The 22,472-nt window shown below is 46.1% G+C and overlaps 1 protein-coding gene across 1 annotated transcript in view; it reads left to right on the top strand.

Moving 5' to 3' along the window:
* Positions 1-22,472, top strand: part of stk10 (serine/threonine kinase 10) — a 46,764-nt gene extending 24,292 nt beyond the window's left edge. The window contains exons 5-19 of the mRNA XM_063011226.1: positions 24-96; positions 671-865; positions 2,070-2,151; positions 4,700-4,837; positions 6,804-7,283; positions 12,273-12,403; positions 13,219-13,342; positions 13,956-14,135; positions 14,351-14,443; positions 18,146-18,275; positions 18,987-19,111; positions 19,248-19,436; positions 20,141-20,266; positions 20,592-20,705; positions 20,799-22,472. Coding sequence (XP_062867296.1) covers positions 24-96; positions 671-865; positions 2,070-2,151; positions 4,700-4,837; positions 6,804-7,283; positions 12,273-12,403; positions 13,219-13,342; positions 13,956-14,135; positions 14,351-14,443; positions 18,146-18,275; positions 18,987-19,111; positions 19,248-19,436; positions 20,141-20,266; positions 20,592-20,705; positions 20,799-20,939 — 2,321 coding nt within the window. The 3' untranslated portion in view covers positions 20,940-22,472. The remainder of the gene's footprint in view (positions 1-23; positions 97-670; positions 866-2,069; positions 2,152-4,699; positions 4,838-6,803; positions 7,284-12,272; positions 12,404-13,218; positions 13,343-13,955; positions 14,136-14,350; positions 14,444-18,145; positions 18,276-18,986; positions 19,112-19,247; positions 19,437-20,140; positions 20,267-20,591; positions 20,706-20,798) is intronic.

Genomic DNA, 22,472 nt, shown 5'->3' with positions numbered 1-22,472 from the left:
GTTTGTTTGTTTGTTTGTTACAGCTGATTTTGGGGTGTCGGCTAAAAACACCAAAACCTTACAGAGGAGAGACTCGTTTATTGGGACTCCGTACTGGTAAGTGTGGCTTATGCTGTGGTAAACCAGCCCAGACCTGATCCAGCTCTGTCAGACTCTCAGTAAAGGGAGGATTTAATACTTGTGAACGTTGAACTCTGATACACACGTGTGTGTGTGCGTGTGTGTGTGTGTGTGTGTGTGTTCTCTGCTAATGTTTGACCTGTGATCTTGTGCTCTAAAAGAAGGTAGTGTGTGTGTGTGTGTGTGTGTGTGTGTGTGTGTGTGTGTGTGTGTGTGTGTGTGTGTGTGGATTGCCTTCATGTCCACAGTGCTTACATGCCTTGTTTAAAGGTTTATGACCCACCAGGACCCTGATCAGAATGTTCCAGCCTTAATGAATAACCCTAGAATAATAAGTATAATATAAGAGGTGATGTTTCTGTGAATGCGCTGGTATTTAACCGAATGTACAAGCCAGTGATCGTGCGTCTTTCCATCCTGCTGACCTCCAAACCTCCTGCACACGTTCTTTAAACCACAACAGCAGATTAGCGTGTGATATTAATGTGTGTATCATGTTATTGTGTGTGTGTGTGTGTGTGTGTGTGTGTGGGGGTTGCTTGTGCTTCAGGATGGCTCCTGAGGTGGTGATGTGCGAGACCACGAAGGACGCTCCCTACGATTACAAAGCCGACATCTGGTCTCTGGGCATCACGCTGATCGAACTGGCTCAGATCGAACCTCCGCACCACGAGCTCAACCCCATGAGGGTCCTGCTGAAAATCGCTAAAGCTGATCCACCCAGCCTGGATCAGCCGTCCAAATGGTGAGAGACATCGATTACTGGCTCACCAAACACACACACACACACACACACACACACACACACACACACACACACACACACACACACACACAGTATATCAGCACGAGTTACTGTCAACATCACTTTCATTTCTTGTACCGAACCTTCTGCTTCTCCACACCTCAAGTCCCACAAGCATTTAAAAGCTGAAGTAACACAAGTGAAATCTGATTGATTTATGATTTATTTATGTAATGTGTGGAAGTGTCGGCCACACGGTTCCATCTCTGCTGTGTGATGTGGCTCCTATAAGAGCTGCACTGCCTAGAATGTGTAGTTTCAGCTCCGTAGTACCTCTGTCATTACAAGCCCATAATGTCTGATCTCTGTAGAGTAATAACTACTTCAGTATGTTTTTTTATCCACTACAGGGCCATAAATATGTGGCCATCCCTTCTAATTACGGGTGTTTCTGCCACGCCCGGCACTATCAGGTGTAAAAGTTATTACGTATTTCAAAAAGTCAAAGTTTGCTTTATTGTCAATACAGCAATATGTACGGGACATGCAGAGGATTACTCTCAGACCCATGGTGCAACAATAAACATTAAATAAACACTAAACCTAAAATATATGACAAATATGAAGTCTGTCCAGCTAACTTGTGCAGTGTGTGTTCCCTGATGTGCTTAACGTTATTACATTTAAAGGGAAAGAGGAACTGAGCAAGAGGAGTCGGGTTAGGATCAGGACTAGGTTCTAAAGTAGTGCTCAGCTGACTGGCAGGCCTCAAGATGTTTCTCTGTTTAGATCAGGAGCCTGACTCCATCAACCACCACCTGTACCAACTCCACCTTGGAGTGAAAATGAAAAAGTCCGGGACCGAATGATGGAGAAGCACAGACCTGGAGAAAGATCTAGGAGTGTCTTTAATATAATTGATGTTGCTCAGAATGTTGATGTCCTTGAGTGGCTCATTAAGAGTCCGGGTCATAACCTGATCTAAATTCTACATTCACACCTCAAAATAAGTTTACACACCCTCCCTTAAAGTAGTTTTAAGCTTATTTACATTCTGTTCTCATGTTTATATTGTGTATAATAAGTAGCTCTGTCAGGATTTAAACATGGAAGTAGTGCTGACATCTCAGTTTGTGTGTGTGTGTGTGTGTGTGTGTGTGTGTGTGTGTGTGTGTGTGTGTGTGTGTGTGTGTGTGTGTTGAAGGTCGGCGGACTTCAAGGATTTCCTGAAGCGAGCGTTAGATAAGAACCCCGAGACACGACCATCAGCTCTTCAGCTTCTAGACGTAAATAACCTTTTTATTTTCTCTGTTTGTACCTCTTGTTATCGGGCGTCCATGTACTTTTAACGATAGTGTACAAGTTTCAATGTCCCACCATCCTCGCCGTCATAACAGCCTCGACTCTTCTGGGACAGGCTTTGTTTAAACACTAACTCGCTGGTTAATAATGAGCTGAGCGATTGCCGCGCTCCAGTTCAGTTAAATTGTGAAAACATTAAAACGGTCTGAATCCTCTTGATGCTGTAAAGACGTTTCTTTTAATTTGTCGACAAAAATGCTACCGAACAGGAATCTGCTTTAAACTGGGCGTCACCGCTTCCTGTTTAGGTTTGGGGGATGAAAGGAATGATGGTACATTAGTGTGCTTTCTTCTTCTTTTTGGAGGAAAGGCCGCCGAACGCCAGCATGCGCTTTATAACAGGTTCTGATTCAACAGCAAACTGCTGCCAGAAAGTTTAAAGCATATAATTTTATATAATAATAAATGTATGCGTCTGTTTGAGGCGTTTTCACCACGGTCGTCGTGAAGCGTCCTCATACTTCTGGTGATGGTATTGAATGTGAGACAGGTGCTGTGTGCATACAGGTGGAGTGTTAGTAGATGGAGAGGGGTAAGGTGACACTGCGGTCAGGAAGAGGGCAACAGCTGCTAGGTGGCAGCTCGACATGCGTGCAGCGTGTTCACGTGAAGGGTCCCGTCGGTCTTTTGTCCCGAATGTCGACACTCGTGCTTGGATGGTTTCCAGGTGTACGCAGTGTAAAGTCTGATGTGTGTGTGTGTGTGTCCAGTGTTTTTGGGGGCTCTGACTGATGTTAGATGTGCAGGTCTGGCTTGCGATTGATGTTCCAGTGGTGTAAGTGCAGGATGCCAAACTGGTCAAACCAAACCATGATCATTCTGTTCTCGTGGACCTTTCCAAATTGCTGCCAAAAAATTGGAGACATATAATTTATATCATTCGTTTCATGCACGTGTTCGCAGCGGGTGTGGCTAAAACGCCTGAACTCAATAATTAGGAAGGGTGTCCACATACATGTGGTGTATTTGACTCTGCTTAGCATTTGTACATCACAATGATCAGGAATCTATCGTGTCTTGTACGTTCTGCTAAACACAGAGTAGATCTATTCGATGATGATGACGATACAGAACTGTAAACTCTGGCGTGAAGCAGAGCAGCGCTGAGATGAAACGAGGTTAACCAGACTCGAGGTTTTCCTCTGCACCTTTCAAAACGCTGTAAGAGGCTAACAGGAAGCGTACGTGTGGTTTCCCTCCACACGCAACAAGCGCTCGAACTATTTACCCACGCCCAGCCAGCAGAGCAGACTGGGATATCCATGTGTACTGCATGATGGTGCAAACGGGTCTGCCAAACGAAGGTGTTCGGGTGCCAACAGAGCAAGAGACGCTACAGCTCCACCACCATCACTGTGCTCCTGAGCTCAAACGCTCGGTCCATGTTGTCTTCAACATCAGTGCCACAAAGCCTCTTTTTGAAAGAATGGGCACTGATTCCAACTCTCTTAAAAAAAAAAAGTGTCCAATTATTTTTGACCCCTTAGTTCAGTTGCTTTGAGCATATTCGACTCGCTTCCAGTAGGGCCACAAGCACCAATCCAACTCATGTAAACACTTTTTTTAATGATCACATTACAATTGACCTGGGGTGCACAAACTTTTGTATGTCATTGTATGAAAAGACAACACTGATGCAAATGTATTACACCGAACTGTTTAGACTTGCACAGCAGCAGTGATGCAGTCAGCATGCTTTCTGTTTGGAGCTACAGACCACAGACGAGCTCTTAACCTCAGTCTACTTTCATTATCAGTCACGATGAGCATCAGACTACGACTGAACCTTTTCCTTTTACAAACACTTGCAATACGTAGTTAAAGATTTCCCAGACGATGAACAGAAGCAGAATTAGTCGTTATTCCTAATCAGATATAAATCTCGAGTATGGAATGAAAACAGCACGTACAGAAGGAAGAACGTTTTTCCTCTGTGGTGCTGTTAAGTGCATTAAACAGATCGGCGTGTAAGTGGAGTCGCCGCCAAAGTTCATTAATATTGCTGGAACGCTTCCCTCACTTTTTGGCTCCCGTTATGTTCCTCACCTTCACCAGCTGGACTGATTGGATGAACCCGTGGATGAATAATGCATGAACGTGGCTTCCTTCCGTCCGTTATATTTGTGCATTCACAGCTCTGACCCCTGTGTACCAACCGGCTCATGTTTTTATTTCTGCTGATTAACTTCTGATGAATTGATGTCGCTCACTGTGCAGCTGCTTCTATATAACGACATTCTCAAAACGACCTTCTAATATTAGAAACGTTACACAAGCAGATACACGTCCGTTCAGAGGTGGAGTACACACAGCGATGCAGCAGCAGCAGCACCACTCCCGTTTCCTCACGTTTCTGTCTAGTGCTGGTTTTACTGACGTCCTATCTCAGCACACGTGATGTAGAGTCGGGGAAAATGGACCGGACCGAGTAAACAAACTAAACCTTGTACTCGTCTCTCCTTTGGCCCACAGCACCCGTTTGTGAGCTCGGTGAAGTCCAACCGGCCTCTGACGGAGCTGGTGGCCGAGGCTAAAGCTGAAGTGATGGAGGAGATGGAGGACGAGAGGGACGAGGACGCAGACGAGGACGAGAACATCGACCTCACATCAGTAAGAGTCACGTTACTATCTGATCATCAGTGTTCTGCACTCACACTGGTCTTTTATACAGGGGGGGTCCCGATCTGATTCCATGCGTAGGTGCTCAGGTGGCACAGCGGTCTGTTACCCCAGCCTTCCACTGCTAAGATCGGGGTTCGATTCTCTACTCTTGTCAGACATGATTATCTATAATGGAAGCCCTGAGGTGGATTGAATACGAGGTCTCCCTCCTCACTCACCAGCGTATTTATGCTTATGCTCCCACCTATTTGAAAGAACTGCTCACCACTCGAACCTCAATCCGATCCTTCCGCTCTACCAACTCGAATCGCCTTCTCCCCCCCAAGAACCAAGCTCAGTACCGTGGGTGATCGGGCCTCCTGTTCTGCTGCCCCTCGCCTTTGGAATGCCCTCCCCGACCATTTGAGGGCACCACAGGCGATTGGGACTTTTAAGGAGCGACTCAAAACCGTTCTTTTTAGCAGAACCTATGAATAATTTTTAATTTATGTAGTGATTGCAGCTATTTTATTTATTTATTAATTATTTGTAGTGATGTCTTTTATCTTATGGCACTTTGAGATTTGTACACAAATGTAAAGTGTGTTACAAATTCAATGTATTATTATTATTATTATTATTATTATTATTATTATTATTGTTATTATTACCTGCCTCGTGAATCGCAACACAGCCAACAAACTTTATGAAATCAAGCCACAACTTGACAGAACCCCTACCCATTATCCAATAAAAAGACACGACCGAACGGTTTTAACGAGATGCCGTATAGGACATTCAGCCTTGACGCACAGACACCTTCTCTTGGGGGAAGATGCGCCAAACTGCCAGTACTGTGGATCACAGTTATCAATAAAACATATCCTGACAGAATGCCAAGCCATCGACAATAGCAGAAAAACATATTACAAAGACACTAATATGAAAGATCTTTTCCAACACAATAATCCACAAATAATACTTAATTTCTTGAATTATCTAAAAATAAAAAACCAAATATAGTACATCAATTTTGATTGAACTTAAACCTGGTTTTTGAACCCACATATAAAGCCATGTACATAGCCAAATTGAGCTGGAATGGCAATAAACAAAAACAAACAAACAAAAACCTGCCTCGTGCCAAGTGTTTCCCCGTAACACCAGACCCATTCGCTCGTCAGGTGAGATTGAACTGGGAACGTAAATTAGATCTGAATGTACTGGGTGAGAGTCGGCAGGTCGCCGTCTGACCCGTGTGAGTGTTATTAAACAAACTTCCTGTCTCCCTCATTGTTTTTACTTCCTTTAACCTGTTCTGAAAGAATAGGCGTTCGGCGTTGCTATTTTAGGTCTGGTTGGCATTTTGGTTCAAAATAAACTCGCTTTAAAAATACACGACAACACAATGGCAGCACTTCAGTCCTATTTCAATAGCCCAGGTTAATGTCCATGGATTTGGTGCGGGATGTCCGACACACTCATGATCAGGTGTCCGTATACTTTTGGCCTTATAGTTTACATTTTATTTCAGTTTTCCTTTAAATCTAGTCGTATTTATTCACTAATTTGGGCTTCTGAAGGGCCCCACCCTGACCGAGGAGAGCTGCTGACTATCACGTGTCCTGTCCCTATAACACGCAGAGAGCAGCATCACGAATGATCGATGCCTCCACCAGCCAGCAGAGGCCGCTATTACAGCAGAAACCGGGAGCCCGTTTAGCTTCCTCCCTCAGGCACAGCGCCTTGGCAGGAATGTCGCATTCTGTTGTTTACATTTCTCACCTGTGCTGATCAGCTCTACAGTCAGATGTTTTGGATGTGAAGAATGCGGATGTTTAGGTTGCGACCAGCTCGTTAGCATTCCTGTTCAAGTTGCTTCATCTAAGAAGCCCGGCCTGTTTGGTAGCATAACATTCTAATTTCCTTTCCAATATCAAATCTTTTAATAAATAAAACTCTCTTTATATCTCAGCCTCCTGCCAAAGACCCGTCGGAAACCAGTCAGACCAGTCTGGATGGCGACCACGCTCCCGACGCGCCTCTGCCCGAGAGTCCCACCGAGACGGAGTCGCTGAAGCTGGAGCGGAAGCTCTCCGACGAGGACGGCGACAAACCCGAAAGCAAGCACTCCAGCTCCGACTCGGGGATCGAGGACGGGAAGAGCACGCCCACGTCCGAGGAGGAAGGAAAAGCCGAGTCGCCGTCCTCGCCGCCTCCCGGCATCGAGACCGCGCACCCGGGAGAGCGGAAGGTGCGAGGGGGCAAACCCGGCGGCGAGGGTTCGGTGAGGCGCCAGTCTGGTGCGGCGTGGAACGGGAGCGTGTGTTCGGACACGCCCCGCCACGCCGACGGGAAGACGACGAAGAGGGGCTCCGATGCCAGCAGTCTGCTCTCGGACAGCATCGATATCAGCCTGAACGCCTCGGGGACCAGAGACAGCGGCACGGTGCGGGTACGTGTGGGCGTGGGCGTGGTGAATGTGGGTACGTGTTTGTTCCAGGTTTTCCTGACGCATGTGGCAGAGTGGGCGCTGTTCCCACAGCCACACCCCGGATGTAGTGGAAAGCCTTTCTGAAGTGCAGGGGAGGTGTGGTGGCTGGGTGGGTAGCACTGAACATACTGTCCAAGCAATTAAGAGTTAAAGGCCTTGCTCAAGGGCCCAGCAGGCAGTGATGGGGCTTGAACTAGTGACCTCTCGATTGCTAGTCCAGTATCCTAACCATCCCTGACTGTGTTCAGTACCACATGCCCACTTCTCACTGTGACTGGCAAGCGAGACAGAGTAGCACACAACCGTGTCTAGATTTTCTCGTGAGGGTGAGGGTGAGGGTGTGTGTGAGGGTGTGTGTGAGGGTGTGTGTGAGGGTGAGGGTGTGTGTGAGGGTGAGGGTGAGGGTGTGTGTGAGGGTGTGTGTGAGGGTGAGGGTGAGGGTGTGTGTGAGGGTGAGGGTGTGTGTGAGGGTGAGGGTGTGTGGGTGAGGGTGTGTGTGAGGGTGTGTGTGAGGGTGTGTGTGAGGGTGTGTGTGAGGGTGTGTGTGAGGGTGTGTGTGAGGGTGTGTGTGAGGGTGAGGGTGATGGTTCACACTGTGCTACTGTAGTGATAGTAGTGCAGAATGACCGTGAGTGATGAAGTATGGCTGGAGGTGGTGGCATCAGACTTCAGGACTCCAGTAGGTGGTGGGTGGAGGTTCAGCAGTACAGTAGAGCTACTGAGTTGAGGTGTGTACACTGGAACTCTGAACAGAGGACAGTTTGTGTTGTGTGTGTGTGTGTGTGTGTGTGTGTGTGTGTGTGTGTGCTGCGAGGCCTTACACCCTAAATCTTTCCTCGCCAAGTACAAATCGTACCAGGACCGATGGAGCAGAATCCGTGGTCAGAAATTCCGCCCGGACCCGGCGTGTTAAAGAGTGAAAATAACGCGTGTGTGTGTGTGTGTAGGAGAGATGTGTACTCGGGGGGGGTGTTTGTGCTTTATTACGTCTCACACACACACACACACAATATTTATTAGTCTGAATTCATCCGAGCTGAAATGCAGTCGCACCGAGTTTGTACTAAAAAAAAACTCCTGGGATTTCAGTAAGGAGAACATATTAAAGAGCACATTGACGTTGCTGTTTTGGTAGTTTTAATGTCAGGGCTGATCAGTGTGCATGTGTTTTTATCATTTCAGCATCGCTTTGATGTTTTGATGATTGCTGTGATTTACTTTTTTTAATTGTCCATATCAGTGGTCCCCAACAACCGGGCCGGTACCGATCACAATCTTTATTGTTCGCCAAGTACCAGATGTACAAGGAATTTCTTTTGGTGCAGGCGTCAAAACACACATACATCAGGTTAAATAATAGAAAAGAAACACTATATATAAACGTAGAATAAATAATATAGCAGTGACATGAACAGTACAGCATCAAAGTGTGAAATGAATGTGTACAGTACGGTACACTCACAGACTTCAAGTAGAAATATTGTGCAATAAAGATCATTTACAGCAGGTAAGGTGGTACCGGTTCGTGGGCTGTTTGTTACCGGGCCGCTCGGAATGAATGAATAATTAGAGACGCTAGAAAAGCAGTTATTGTCTCCTATCACCCCTAGGTGGGAGCAGCGTGTCGTTGCAGCGAAAACCAGCTCATTTTACATCGTTTGTGAGCGATATTATTAAATGCTCCCACCCCTGCCAGTCCATGAAATGATATCTTATATGAAACCGGTCCACGGTGCAAAAAAAAGGTTGGGAAACACTGGCCTATATGACTGGATCTCTGTTTCTGTTTCTGATTGGCTGAGATGTGATGTTGCCGTTTGCTACCCTGGAAGTTAGGAGTGTTTATTTTGTAATTCCACCTTCCTAAATACCGATACTAACATCTATACAGTACATGAGCGCTTTCGGTGGTTTTAAGGCACGACGGGACTGTGAGAGAGAGATTCATATAATACAGACCTCACAAAGACAGACGGAGAGCCACTGTTCCAGTCTGTTGTTTTCACCAATCGCTCCTTTGTGTTCGGTCCTGTTCTTTCTGTGGGTCTTCATTGTGTGTGTGTGTGTTAGACTTTCATTACTGGAACTCTATTCATTAACCAGAGCGGCAGGTCGTTCAGATGACGCTCATATTTTCCAGAGCATTGTTTAGTGTTCAGTGAGACTCGCTGGGTTCTTCAGACACGAGTACAGGGTGAAAAAGTGCTTTTAATTACACGGCCTGTCCGACTGCTCGAGGAACATTCGCTTCTGTCCTCGGGAGGCACAAACCCGGCTCAGACGGGCTGTACCGAGTTCGTTTCTGCAGACCTTTAATCACACATCACCTGACATTCCTCAGGCTGGTCTTAACGGAGTACGAAGTCTGTACCGCCAGACTAATTTAGCTCATTATGTAGTAATTGGTGAGAAATTTAGGCCATTTACTGTATGCTTTTTCTAGGCAACCCAGACAACACATCAAATCCTCATCATTATTCAAAATTAAATATACTTAATTAATGATAATAGTGGCAATCTGGTGCGGAAGCCCACGCCCAGACCGTCCTAGCATTAGTAACATACAATGGACAATCAGCATTTTAACAGAGCAAGAATATGACTTACAGCTGGGTACCAGGACACAGTGGAATTACAGGAAATGAAAAAGCAGACCAAGTAGCTAGAGGAAAAACAAGACAAAATACAACCAACATCAAAATCCCATCAACCGACTTAAAAGCATCAATAAATCTCTACATCAAAGAGAAATGGCAAAATGAATGGAACACCCAGCTCACCAGTAAACGATATGAAATGCACCCAGACGTTAAAGCCAAGCCAAGAATCCACCAGGGACGACGCATAGACCAGGTCATGTACACGAGGTGCCGAATCGGCCACTCCAGAATAACCCACCAACACCTGATAAAAGGAGAAAACCCCCCAACCTGTGAAACCTGCCAAACACCTGTATCAATAAAACACATCTGGATAGAGTGCACAAAATACACTAAAGAAAGAGAACAAGCACACATGCCAGAAACTATCAAAGAGACTCTCACACACGACAACACAAGAAGACTTTTAACCACCTTGCAACCATAAAAATAAAAATCAACATATAATATGGACCAAAATATGAAGACGCATACTGTACATAATACCTATTACTGCCATTAAATGCCACCAATGTGTTAATGGCGTTAAAACTTAAATAAATAAATAAATTACCTTGCAGCTTTTAATATAAAATAAACCAAATCATAAAGAGAACAGAAACATAATACCCGTCTTGCCATAAAATGACATGTACGTGTTAAACAAGGCATTAGAATCCAAATATAATTCCCAAATAATTTAAGCCGTAGCCTAGAGGTTGGGGTACTGGAGTAGTAATCAAAAGGTCACTGGTTCAAGCCTCTGCACTGCCAGGTTGCTGCTGTTGGGCCCTTGAGCAAGGCCCTTAACCCTCAGTTGCTCAGATTGTATACAGTACTGTAAGTCGCTTTGAATGAAGGCATCTACTAAATGCTGAAAATGTAAATAAATAAATAATTATTATTTTTGTCTGCGACCCACCCAATGTAATACCCCTGATGTAATTCACTGCTTTGATTTCTTAATCCTCCGGGTGTAATTCGTTCCTGGGTCGGTGCCACTACGCGACTGTCTGTCAGGAATTGTAAATATGCCGAGAATCATCGGAGCCGTGAAGACTAACGAGTGACCGGAGAGACCGGGTCAGGAACCGCGGCAGCTCTGGCACTCTGTAGCGGGTGGGTGGACTGGCGCACACCTCCTCGGTACGTGGCGCAGGACGCTGGCGAGGCCGCTCCGGGCTGATCTGTAATTCAGTCGCTCGCTCGTTACAGAGACGGAGTCCAAACAGAAGTGTGTTTACTCAGCTGCTTACAGACACGAACCACCGGCGTTTCTCATCACACGCACTCGGAGCAGCTCTTTATTAGGAACGGGCATGAGCGCTTCGAAATGGCATCAGTGATCCATCGTGAAAATGTAAACACAGTAAATGTTTTATAACCGTGGCTGCAGCTTGGAAATGTAACGACGGGTGGAAATCTGCTGCTGCTGCTCTTAACATGATGATGAAGTCAGTCTCATGTACTTGAGCTCTTAGTGCAGGTTATATTTATTCACTGATAAACAAACACGACTGTTTTCTCATCGTTAATGTAAGAACAGAGTGTGCCGAATGATCTTCATCTTTCGGTTGCCTGCATTTAGGCGTCGCCACAACGGACCTGGCGGAGTTTTTTAATGCGTTCTCTCCCGATTTTTAGCCGTTAGTACGCTTCCTCTCTACTGGTGCTGACCCCTGCCTCGCTTGAGGAGAGCGAGACTGACGCGCCCCTCCGACACGTGTGCATCTTTTCACCTGCGCGAGGCGAGTTCATATGCAGATCAGCCTTGTGCACGGAGAGCCGCACCCTGATCGACATTATTCCTCTACTCTGTGCAGACGCCATCAGCCAGCCAGCAGAGGGCGTAATTGCATCAGTTATGAGCTCCCTATCCGGCTCCCTCCCCTGGCCAATGGTTGTCCATATAGCCGCCCAGCACAGTCTTTACGCCAAATTCCTTTCCTGACGTAACCCTCCTATTTCTATCCGGTCCTGGGACCTGCACTGACGAGTGCACCTCCTAATGGCTAGGCTGCTCTGTCAGTCATGCCCGTTTAGATGCCCGACCATCCAAACCCGAACCCCGGATCTAGTGGCCTGGTGTAGTTTTATTGCCGTGCCATCCGAGCGCCCACCAGCTCAAAGTGGTTTTATTGTCGTCTTCTTGAAAACCCCCGTGTACCCGAGTTCTGATTTTTCATCCAGCAGAACAGAAGCATCGTTACTGAAGTTATGAGATAAAAACTAGAGAAGAAAGATCCCGGAATAAGTTTCATTCTGTCCGTCGGGCCGATTGTACCTGATGTGTTTGTTGTCCCCTCTTCAGGACGCTCGTTTCTGCAGTCGCACCCTGAGACGCACCCGAAGGTTTATGGTGGACGGTGTGGAAGTGAGCGTCACCACCGCCAAGATCATCGGCGACGATGAGAAGAAGGACGAGGAGATGAGATTCCTCAGGTACAACAGTTTTCTGATCTCTAGCTGGTTTAGTTTTGCTCTTGTTTAACATCCCCACGTTTCATTTTCCTGATGCCTTACTGCCACCATGCGGTTACATTGTGTCATAACCACTGCCAATCCTGACTGCTTTTATTATTTTTCTTCTCTATCACACACACACACACACACACACAGCGATAAGGCATAACATTATGACCACCTTCCTAATACTGTGTTGGTCCCCCTTTTGCTGCCACAGCCCTGCAGCTGTGCTGCTCTGTGTGTCCTGACCCCCTTCTATCAGAACCAGCATGAACGTCTTCAGCAGTTTGAGCTACAGGAGCCCGTCCGTTGGATCGGACCACACGTGTATCAATGAGCCTCGGCCGCCCATGACCCTGTCGCCGGTTTACCACCGTTCCTTCCGATACTGACCACTGCAGACCGGGACACACCATACGAGAGCTGCAGTTTTGGAGATGCTCTGACCCGGTCGTCTAGCCCTCGTCAAACTGGCTCAGATCCTCACGCTCGCCCATTTTTCCTGCTTCTAACATCAACTTTGTGGATAAAATGTTCACTTGCTGCCTAATATACCCCCCCTCACACACACACACACACACACTAACAGGTGCTGTGATGAAGAGGTAATCGGTGTGATTCACTTCACCTGTCAGTGCTCAGAATGTTCTATATCATCTCTACCTTTCTGCTCTGCTCTTCTCATCACACCATCATGGCAGTTTGTCCTCCTGGTGTCTTGAGTATCAACATTTCATATTGAAGATACTGTGTTGAGAGTAAAGTGTGTGTGTGTGTGTGTGTGTGTGTAGACGGCAGGAGTTGAGAGAGCTCCGTTTGCTGCAGAAGGAGGAACACCGAGCTCTGACGCTGCTTAATTCCAAACTGGACGGTCAGAGAGAGCTCATGCAGAGACGCTTCGACCAGGAAATGAACGTAAGATCTCTCTCTCTCTCTCTCACACACACACACACACACACACACACACACACAAGTTAGTAGATTACCACTCAGTCAGTACCAGTACCTGTAAAAGTCAGTCTAAGGGTGTGAGGGCAAAATGGATGAGTTATTACTGTTGTTATAGCGGCCTCTGCTGGCTGCTCGAGAGAGAGTGAATAATAGAGAGCAGTGCGTGATTCTTGTGATACTAATCACCGTGTGAACCTGGTGCAGCCTCCTCGACCAGGGTGGGAGTCTGCAGCAGTGGAGGAGATACAGCTGGGGAATTGGATATGACTAGATTGGGAGAAAAATAGGGAAACTAGAAATAAATGAATAAAGCTGTGTCCGTTTGAGTTGGTCTTTTGGTGGTCATTAGTTGACCATTTGAGATGAGTAAATGTAGGAATAATTTATTATAAAAGGGCCTAATTGAAATAAAAAGCACTTTAGCTACAAACCAAATGAATTAAGAAGAAACTGAACGATGGAGATCCGACTTCTCCTCCCATAATATACATTCAGATACGTGTGTGTGTGTGTGTTTATTTATTCTGGGTGGAATCTCTTGACCGAAACGTAAACCTGCATCACACTGTGCCTCCAGGTGAAGAAGAAGTTCTACGACACCGAGCTGGAGAATCTGGAGAAGCAGCAGAAGCAGACCATCGAGAGGATGGAGCTGGACCACGCCGTACATCTGCGCGAGGAAACCAAGCGCGTGCGCGCGGAGCAGGATCGAGCCCTGCACAGGTTCCAGGAGACGATGAAGCAGCGCAAGAAAGAGGTGAAGGTCGTCTTCTGAACCTCAGCGTCTACAGAACGAGTACTGATGATGATCATCTCGGATCACCTGATGATGATGATGATGATGATGATGATGATGATGATGATGATGATGATGATGATGATGATGATGATGATGGGTGTTTTGTAGATGTGAATCGTGCAGATGTGAAGGTGTTTGTGAATGATGTTAATGGAATCGTTTTGGTGTTGCAGGTGAAAAATGAAGTGGAGAAGTTACCCAGGAACCAGAGGAAGGAAAGTTTAAAACAACGTTTGAATCAATTCCAGCAGAAGAAAGTTACAGAGGTGAGCGGGGGGTGGGGGTGGGGGGGGGGGGGGGGGTGTCAGTTTGATATTTTGAGGGAGCTCCTCATTCTCCAGACTAACCAAACATCCCTACAGCACATCACATTTTACGTTTCCTTTTGTCCTCTTGAAGGAGCTTCCGTACTGTCAGTAATAACACTGTTATTAGGAACGCTGTAAAGCACACGTGTCAAACTCAAGACGTCGCCTGTGGGCCAAATCCCGCCCGCCAGTATGATTGTATTAAAATCAGGGCTGTCAAAGTTAACGCGATAATAACGCATCAACGCGATCTCAATTTAACGCGATTAAAAAAAAATAGTGCCGTTAACGCAAATTCGTGGAGAAGGTGTTTGTCTTTATTGCTTAATCCACAACTTGGAGCATCACACTTAAACATAACACGCCGTTACCCGCTGCTCACCTGATACACATATCAGCTCAGTGACGTACAACACACAGTGGTAACATGAATCACGTAAATGATATATACAGTGTATCACAAAAGTGAGTACACCCCTGACATTTCTGCAGATATTTAAGTATATCTTTTCATGGGACAACACTGACAAAATGACACTTTGACACAATGAAAAGTAGTCTGTGTGCAGCTTATATAACAGTGTAAATTTATTCTTCCCTCAAAATAACTCAATATACAGCCATTAATGTCTAAACCACCGGCAACAAAAGTGAGTACACCCCTAAGAGACTACACCCCTAAATGTCCAAATTGAGCACTGCTTGTCATTTTCCCTCCAAAATGTCATGTGACTCGTTAGTGTTACTAGGTCTCAGGTGTGCATAGGGAGCAGGTGTGTTCAATTTAGTAGTACAGCTCTCACACTCTCTCATACTGGTCACTGAAAGTTCCAACATGGCACCTCATGGCAAAGAACTCTCTGAGGATCCTAAAAGACGAATTGTTGCGCTACATGAAGATGGCCAAGGCTACAAGAAGATTGCCAACACCCTGAAACTGGGCTGCAGCACAGTGGCCAAGATCATCCAGCGTTTTAAAAGAGCAGGGTCCACTCAGAACAGACCTCGAGTCGGTCGTCCAAAGAAGCTGAGTGCACGTGCTCAGCGTCACATCCAACTGCTGTCTTTGAAAGATAGGCGCAGGAGTGCTGTCAGCATTGCTGCAGAGATTGAAAAGGTGGGGGGTCAGCCTGTCAGTGCTCAGACCATACGCCGCACACTACATCAAATTGGTCTGCATGGCTGTCACCCCAGAAGGAAGCCTCTTCTGAAGTCGCTACACAAGAAAGCCTGCAAACAGTTTGCTGAAGACATGTCAACAAAGGACATGGATTACTGGAACCATGTCCTATGGTCTGATGAGACCAAGATTAATTTGTTTGGTTCAGATGGTCTCAAGCATGTGTGGCGGCAATCAGGTGAGGAGTACAAAGATAAGTGTGTCATGCCTACAGTCAAGCATGGTGGTGGGAATGCCATGGTCTGGGGCTGCATGAGTGCAGCAGGTGTTGGGGAGTTACATTTCATTGAGGGACACATGAACTCCAATATGTACTGTGAAATACTGAAGCAGAGCATGATCCCCTCCCTCCGGAAACTGGGTCGCAGGGCAGTGTTCCAGCATGATAATGACCCCAAACACACCTCTAAGACGACCACTGCTTTATTGAAGAGGCTGAGGGTAAAGGTGATGGACTGGCCAAGCATGTCTCCAGACCTAAACCCGATAGAAAATCTTTGGGGCATCCTCAAGCGGAAGGTGGAGGAGCGCAAAGTCTCGAATATCCGCCAGCTCCGTGATGTCGTCATGGAGGAGTGGAAAAGCATTCCAGTGGCAACCTGTGAAGCTCTGGTAAACTCCATGCCCAGGAGAGTTAAGGCAGTTCTGGGAAATAATGATGGCCACACAAAATATTGACACTTCAGGAACTTTCACTAAGGGGTGTACTCACTTTTGTTGCCGGTGGTTTAGACATTAATGGCTGTATATTGAGTTATTTTGAGGGAAGAATAAATTTACACTGTTATATAAGCTGCACACAGACTACTTTTCATTGTGTCAAAGTGTCATTTTGTCAGTGTTGTCCCATGAAAAGATATACTTAAATATCTGCAGAAATGTCAGGGGTGTACTCACTTTTGTGATACACTGTATATCACACGCATGATTATAATAATCAGCTTTTTTCTCTCTTAATTTTCCCTGACAAGTGAAAAACCAAAATATAGCAACCTTAACATTATGAGGAAGAATTTCAAAGATATTCCTTTGCAATACTTTATCATTTCAAGAATTCGATACAGACTGACCAACACTATTAAGCCAAATCAGCATTGAAATGGACTTTACTTTTAATATCCTTCTACAATGCTGGTGCTTCTTACAACTGAATATTTTCTTTTAAACAGAAGTGTTATTTAAATGCTATTAATTTGGCGGATAACCGCCCAATCTGGCAACACTGGAACGCGTTATTATTATGATCGCGTTAACTTCGACAGCCCTAATAAAAAGGTATTCTGATCTGCAGTTAGCAGCGTAGGGTTTATATAGCAGCAGGTAGAATAAGGTGAGAATAAGGTGCAAAAACATGCAATATTGTGCAGAGATGCAGGTAATATAGTCACTAGTGTGAGTTGTCAGAACCCAGGGAACAAGACTGTGTTGATTGTGAATGAGTTTTTGTGTATGTTAGTGTATGTACACCGATCAGCCATAACATTAAAACCACCTTTAAAAAAAAAAAAAAAAAAAAAAAAAAAAGATTAATCACGATTAACTATATGAAATTCTGAGATTAATCGCGATTACAATTTTTACTCGTTTGACAGCCCTAATTAAAATACCCTGTAAAATCCCGCAAAGTGACCGCATCCCGCCACTAGATGGCGGTGTTTTCACATCAGCATTTAACTGAGGCGGTGGAGGAAATATAATGAAAGATGTGACCGTGAAAACGAGTTAGTGCTTCAGGAAGAGAAAGCGGTGCGTCTCGTGCGTTATGAGGCCGTGTCTGTGGTGAAGGAGGACAGTATAAGTGTAGACATGCCGCTCAGGTGGCGCAGCAGTAAAGTACACTAGCGCACCAGAGTTGGGGTTTCGAATACATCGTATCGTATCGAATCTCAGCTCTGCCTTTCCGACTGCGCGGGGCGGCCGCATGAACAACGGTTGCCTGTTATTTATAGGGTTAGAGAGTCGGATCGTAGGTCCTCATAACCTGATGGCGCCTGCACAGGGCTGAGGAATGATGCTGATGGGGGCGTGGCCCTCCGTACACGGTGCCCGTCGGTGTATGAACTCGACTGGTGCAGGTGAAAGATGCAGTCTGTACTGACTGTACGTGCCGGAGGCGTCCTCGGTCAGCGGTGAAGGGTCGAATCAGTGTAGAGGAGCAATCGGGGTAACTGGACACGACTAGATTAGGGGAGAAACATTATAAATAAAATATTTTTTAAGTAAATGTAGAGATATATTATAAATATACAGGGTACATTTGGCATTTTGACACCAAACACAGAATTTATCCTTCAAGAAAAACAACAAACTGTCCAAGACTTGAAATTCAGACTGCAATCACAGCAGGATACGTTACAATCACCCCATTGAGGGCCACCATAATACAGATGTGGCCCTCAGTGAAAATGAGTTGGACACCCCTGCTGTAAAGCATTAACGGTGCTCCTGGGCTCATGCTTTTCTCTGCTCGGTGCTTCTAGGAGGAGCAGTTCCGTGCAGATCAGCAACATCAACTGGATACGACTCTGAAAAACATCATCGCGCGAAACAAGCAGGAGATCGCGGATAAAGAGCGCGTCTGCCTCGAGAAGAAACAGAACCTGATCCGAGGTATGGGTGTCCGGCACACACACACACACACACGCGTACAGTACGGTAGAGCAGGGCTCCTCGTACACGGGGTCACGGACCGCCAGGAGGACCACAGGCGCTCGCTCGGCATCTCGCGATCATGGTTTGCGTGTTTGCTTTAGTGCCGTGTCATGTCTGGTTAGAATATATTTGAATGGTGACCCGGGCAACACAAACCATGCATCTTTCTCTCTCTGCTCTGTGCAATCTGGTCCCACTGTGGTTCACAATAGTGGCATAAAGCCGCCACAATGGGTGTTTATTTCATTATTATTATTTTGGCTCGCAACCCACCTATGGGTCATGACCCAGGGTTTGGAAAAATCAGTTTATATCTGTGCAGAGCTGCCGACCTGGCCAGGCGCACGCACAGACACAATAAGCCACGCTTGTGGGACCAGGGGCCGGACAGCCACTGTGTTTATGTGACATGAAGCTTATTGTGGGAATTTGAAACGACTACACTGGGACTGAATAAGGGTGGAAAAACCCCGACAAAGTATTTATATACACAATATCCACCTTAACTGGCACGATTGGCCCTGCCTAAGAAGGATAAGGCTGGATTGTCCAGTGGAAGTGTCTCTGAAGCCATTTGTGCCTTTTTGGGTGTCCGGCTAGGTCGATAGCAGCACCAGAAAATCGAGCTTGAATCCAGAAATGATGCGTTTGTGCTTTTCTGCCGTTCAGAGAGAGAAAATGCGATCTGGGAGCTGGAGGAGAAGAACCTGCACGAGAGACGGCAGCTTCTCAAGGGTCAACTGAAGGAGAAATACTTCCTCCAGAGACACCAGCTCCTGAAGAAGCACGAGAAGGTTTTTCATCTCATCTCATCTCATCTCACACACACACACACACACACACAGGTGTGATACATCGGTGATATAAAGGAAGTGATATGCTTGTGTCATCACTGTGTGTGTGTGTGTGTGTGTGTGTGTGTGTGTGTAGGAACTGCTGCAGATGCAGAGCTACAACAATCGCATGGTGGAGATGCTGAAAGGTCGGCAGCAGCAGGAGAGGAACCGGCTGCCCAAGATCCAGCGCGGTGAAGGGAAAACCCGCATGGCCATGTTCAAGAAGAGCCTCCGCATCAACTCTACAGGCAGCACCGCAGAAGATCGGGAGAGGGTCAAACAGGTAACGTGTTCCTAACGGTCTGTAGATCTTCATTCTCCCACTGAGGGGCAGTACCCGACACTTCCTGCTCCACACTAGATCAAGGGGGTCCAAACTGTTCTTGTTGGTGGTCAGACGGAGTAAGAATCCACAACCACGGGGCCACCGAGTCTCTAATAATACAAGAAATCTGAGTGGTTCATGATCTGTCGTCCACGGTGTCGTGATTTCACTCGCCGGTTTATAATCCGAACCTCGAGATTATTATACTAGTGTAAATTAGACGTACCCACTTCCCTCTGAACTCATTCTCAGCTCTCCTGAATTCGTCTGCGTTTCGCGCTGTCGTCCAATTTTCGTTTCTCCGGATCCGCCGCGTTTATCCAAAACCTGGGGAGCGTTAATGTAGGTGGAAAGAACACGGGGGGGGGGGAGAGGTTTAGATCTGGTTTATGTCAGAGCGCCACCCAGAGGTCAAACGGTTCAAGCTGCGCTTATAAAACCTGATTCATCTAATTCCTAAAATACCTCACCAGCTGTTCAAAATTGGACACCCTGCACCAGCTCTCTAAAGTTTCCAGAAGGATTTTGGACCAGGACGTGTAAAAAGGATCGTCATTAGTTGCGGGGAGGGCTGGTATGTCTTCTATGCTAAGTGTGTGTGTGTGTGTGTGTGTGTGTGTGTGTGTGTGTGTGTGTGTGTGTGTGTGTGTGTGTGTGTGTAGTTCTCCAGGCAGGAGGACAACAGACAGAAAGCCGAGCGTCTTCACCTGCAGCAGAAACATGAACTCCAGATGAGAGACATGATGGGTCAGTGTGAGAGCAACATCCGAGAACTCCAACAGCTACAGGTGTGTAACTCACACACACACACACACACACACACACACACACACACACATCAGGTACGTGTGGTGATCCGGCTCTCCTGTGCAAGCGGCTGCGACTACAACATTTGGGAATTGGATATGACTAAATTGGGAGAAAAATAACTAGGGGTGGGGGGGGGGGGGTAGCTTTACTATACGATAGCCACCCGTTTGGTCGAGGGCTTGACTAAAGCGCAGTGCACACACTAGAGGTCAGTGGATTCCTGCAGACCCCCCCCCCCCGCCGGTCATGTAGATGTACGGCGGTGTGTGCCTGACCCGCTTCTGCTTCCTCCCTCTCCTGCAGAATGAGAAGTGTCACCTGCTGGTGGAGAACGAGACTCAGAGACTGAAGGCCCTGGATGAACATCACAACCAGCTGCTGAAGGACTGGAGGGAGCAGCTCAAACCCAGGAAGATGGTCAGCATTCATTATCACCTTCATTATTATCGGGGGTGGACCCGCGGCGCTGGGTTTTCGTTTCCGTAACGGGGTCCCTGTGTTGTGTTCAAGGCCCTGGAGGACGAGCTGAACCAGAAGAAGCGCGAGCAGGAGATGTTCTTCAGGAGGAGTGAAGATTCCGAGTGTTCGAACCCCAGCTCGCCCAGCAGATACACCAAGTTCCTGCCCTACACGGAGTCCTCCAACACTTAGACCCTGCCCACGGGGCCTCAGGCTGTCTGTAGCTCCGGAAAAGCCGGCTTTTATTTTTTATTAGTTTTATTTTATCGTTATTAGAGGAAATCTATATAAAAAGTGAAGAGATTTATAATATCATATAAAGAGAAAATATAAATATAAGTTTAGATGAAGGAGAAACGGCAGTGAAGCCACTTACCAAAGCCAGAAGTGTAATCAGTCTTATTGTTATTATCATTATTATTATATTTTTAATGATTATATTATTATGATTCTTGTTAATATGATTTTATTCCACTTTGTTTGTAAAATACATTTACAGAATTTATTCAGCAATAAAATACAAGCACTTCTGTCCTAGCACAGATTCTAATAGAAGAGCGTCCGTGTGCCTTCATAAAACGCCAAAGTTTATAATCTTCTGCACAGAAAAGCTAATAAATGTAAAGTTTAGGGTTCTTTCTGTACCTGGACGTGACTTTAATGCTTAAACAGTGTAACCTGTTCCAGTCTGGTGTAAATGTGATGCGCTGCTGTTAGAGGGACGTCGGTACGTTCGCTTGTTTTGTTGTCGAGTCCCGGAGTTACTGTCGAGTGCAACACTGGATGCATGACTGACCCCCTCGGGCAGTTAAAAAACCCCCAAATGTTCCCATAAACACTCACAGCACAGCTGCCTACCATATAGATACACTGTGGGTATACTGTATACAATCACTGACTGGAGCTCGTGTTGTTCTGCACACAGTCACCCTCACCTCATAAGACCCCCCGTGTATTAGATGATGTGTAGATGCACTGATACTAATATAGTAATAACATAGTAGTGTGTGTGTGTGTTTAAAAATCCCAACAACACTGCTGCACCTGCTTCTCTAATACACTGTTTGTACTGGCTGTAGGTGTACAGTACCCACAAAGCGCACCCATGTGGTGGGCGTGGCTCATAAAATGGCCAATGAATGTACATACCTTATAAACAGACCGGGGTGTTTTTACATGCACTAGCAGGAACAGTTAACAGTAGTTGGAACTCTGTATGGCCAGAAGTATGTGGACACCTCACAAAGAACGTGGTGAGAGGGGGGGGGGGGGTAAATCAGTTATTTGCCACTCGCCTTCTTCTAAAAGGTTTACCTGAGAGTTCGGAGGGTGTCTGTGGGAACCTGTTCAGTAGTCGACAGTTCCTGTTCCAGCACAGATGTGTAAACACCTGGAGTGTAATTAGAACGGTGTCCGCATGTTTTTGGCCGTATAGATTATTGCATTCGAAGCGCTGACGCCTCACCTAAGTGCAATAACACGTCTTTATTCTACTGCGTACAAATCTCTCTCATTATATTATTATTATTATTATTATTATTATCGTTTAAGGTGGATGTGAAATCGGGTACACGAGCTTTAACTGCAGTCGTTCTGTGTGTCCAGAACGAAGCTTTATTCTTCTTCTCTTTATTTTAACCTACAGCATGTAAATGGATCCTGAACTTTTATTAAAACAAACGTTTCTGTACAGAAATCTAACAAATAAATCAGATATTTATTATA

The sequence above is a fragment of the Trichomycterus rosablanca genome, chromosome 16, assembly GCF_030014385.1.
Source record: "Trichomycterus rosablanca isolate fTriRos1 chromosome 16, fTriRos1.hap1, whole genome shotgun sequence".
NCBI classification, from domain to species: Eukaryota; Metazoa; Chordata; class Actinopteri; order Siluriformes; family Trichomycteridae; genus Trichomycterus; species Trichomycterus rosablanca.
Note: the sequence above shows the minus strand (reverse complement) of the source record. Positions and strands in the feature narration are given on the sequence as shown.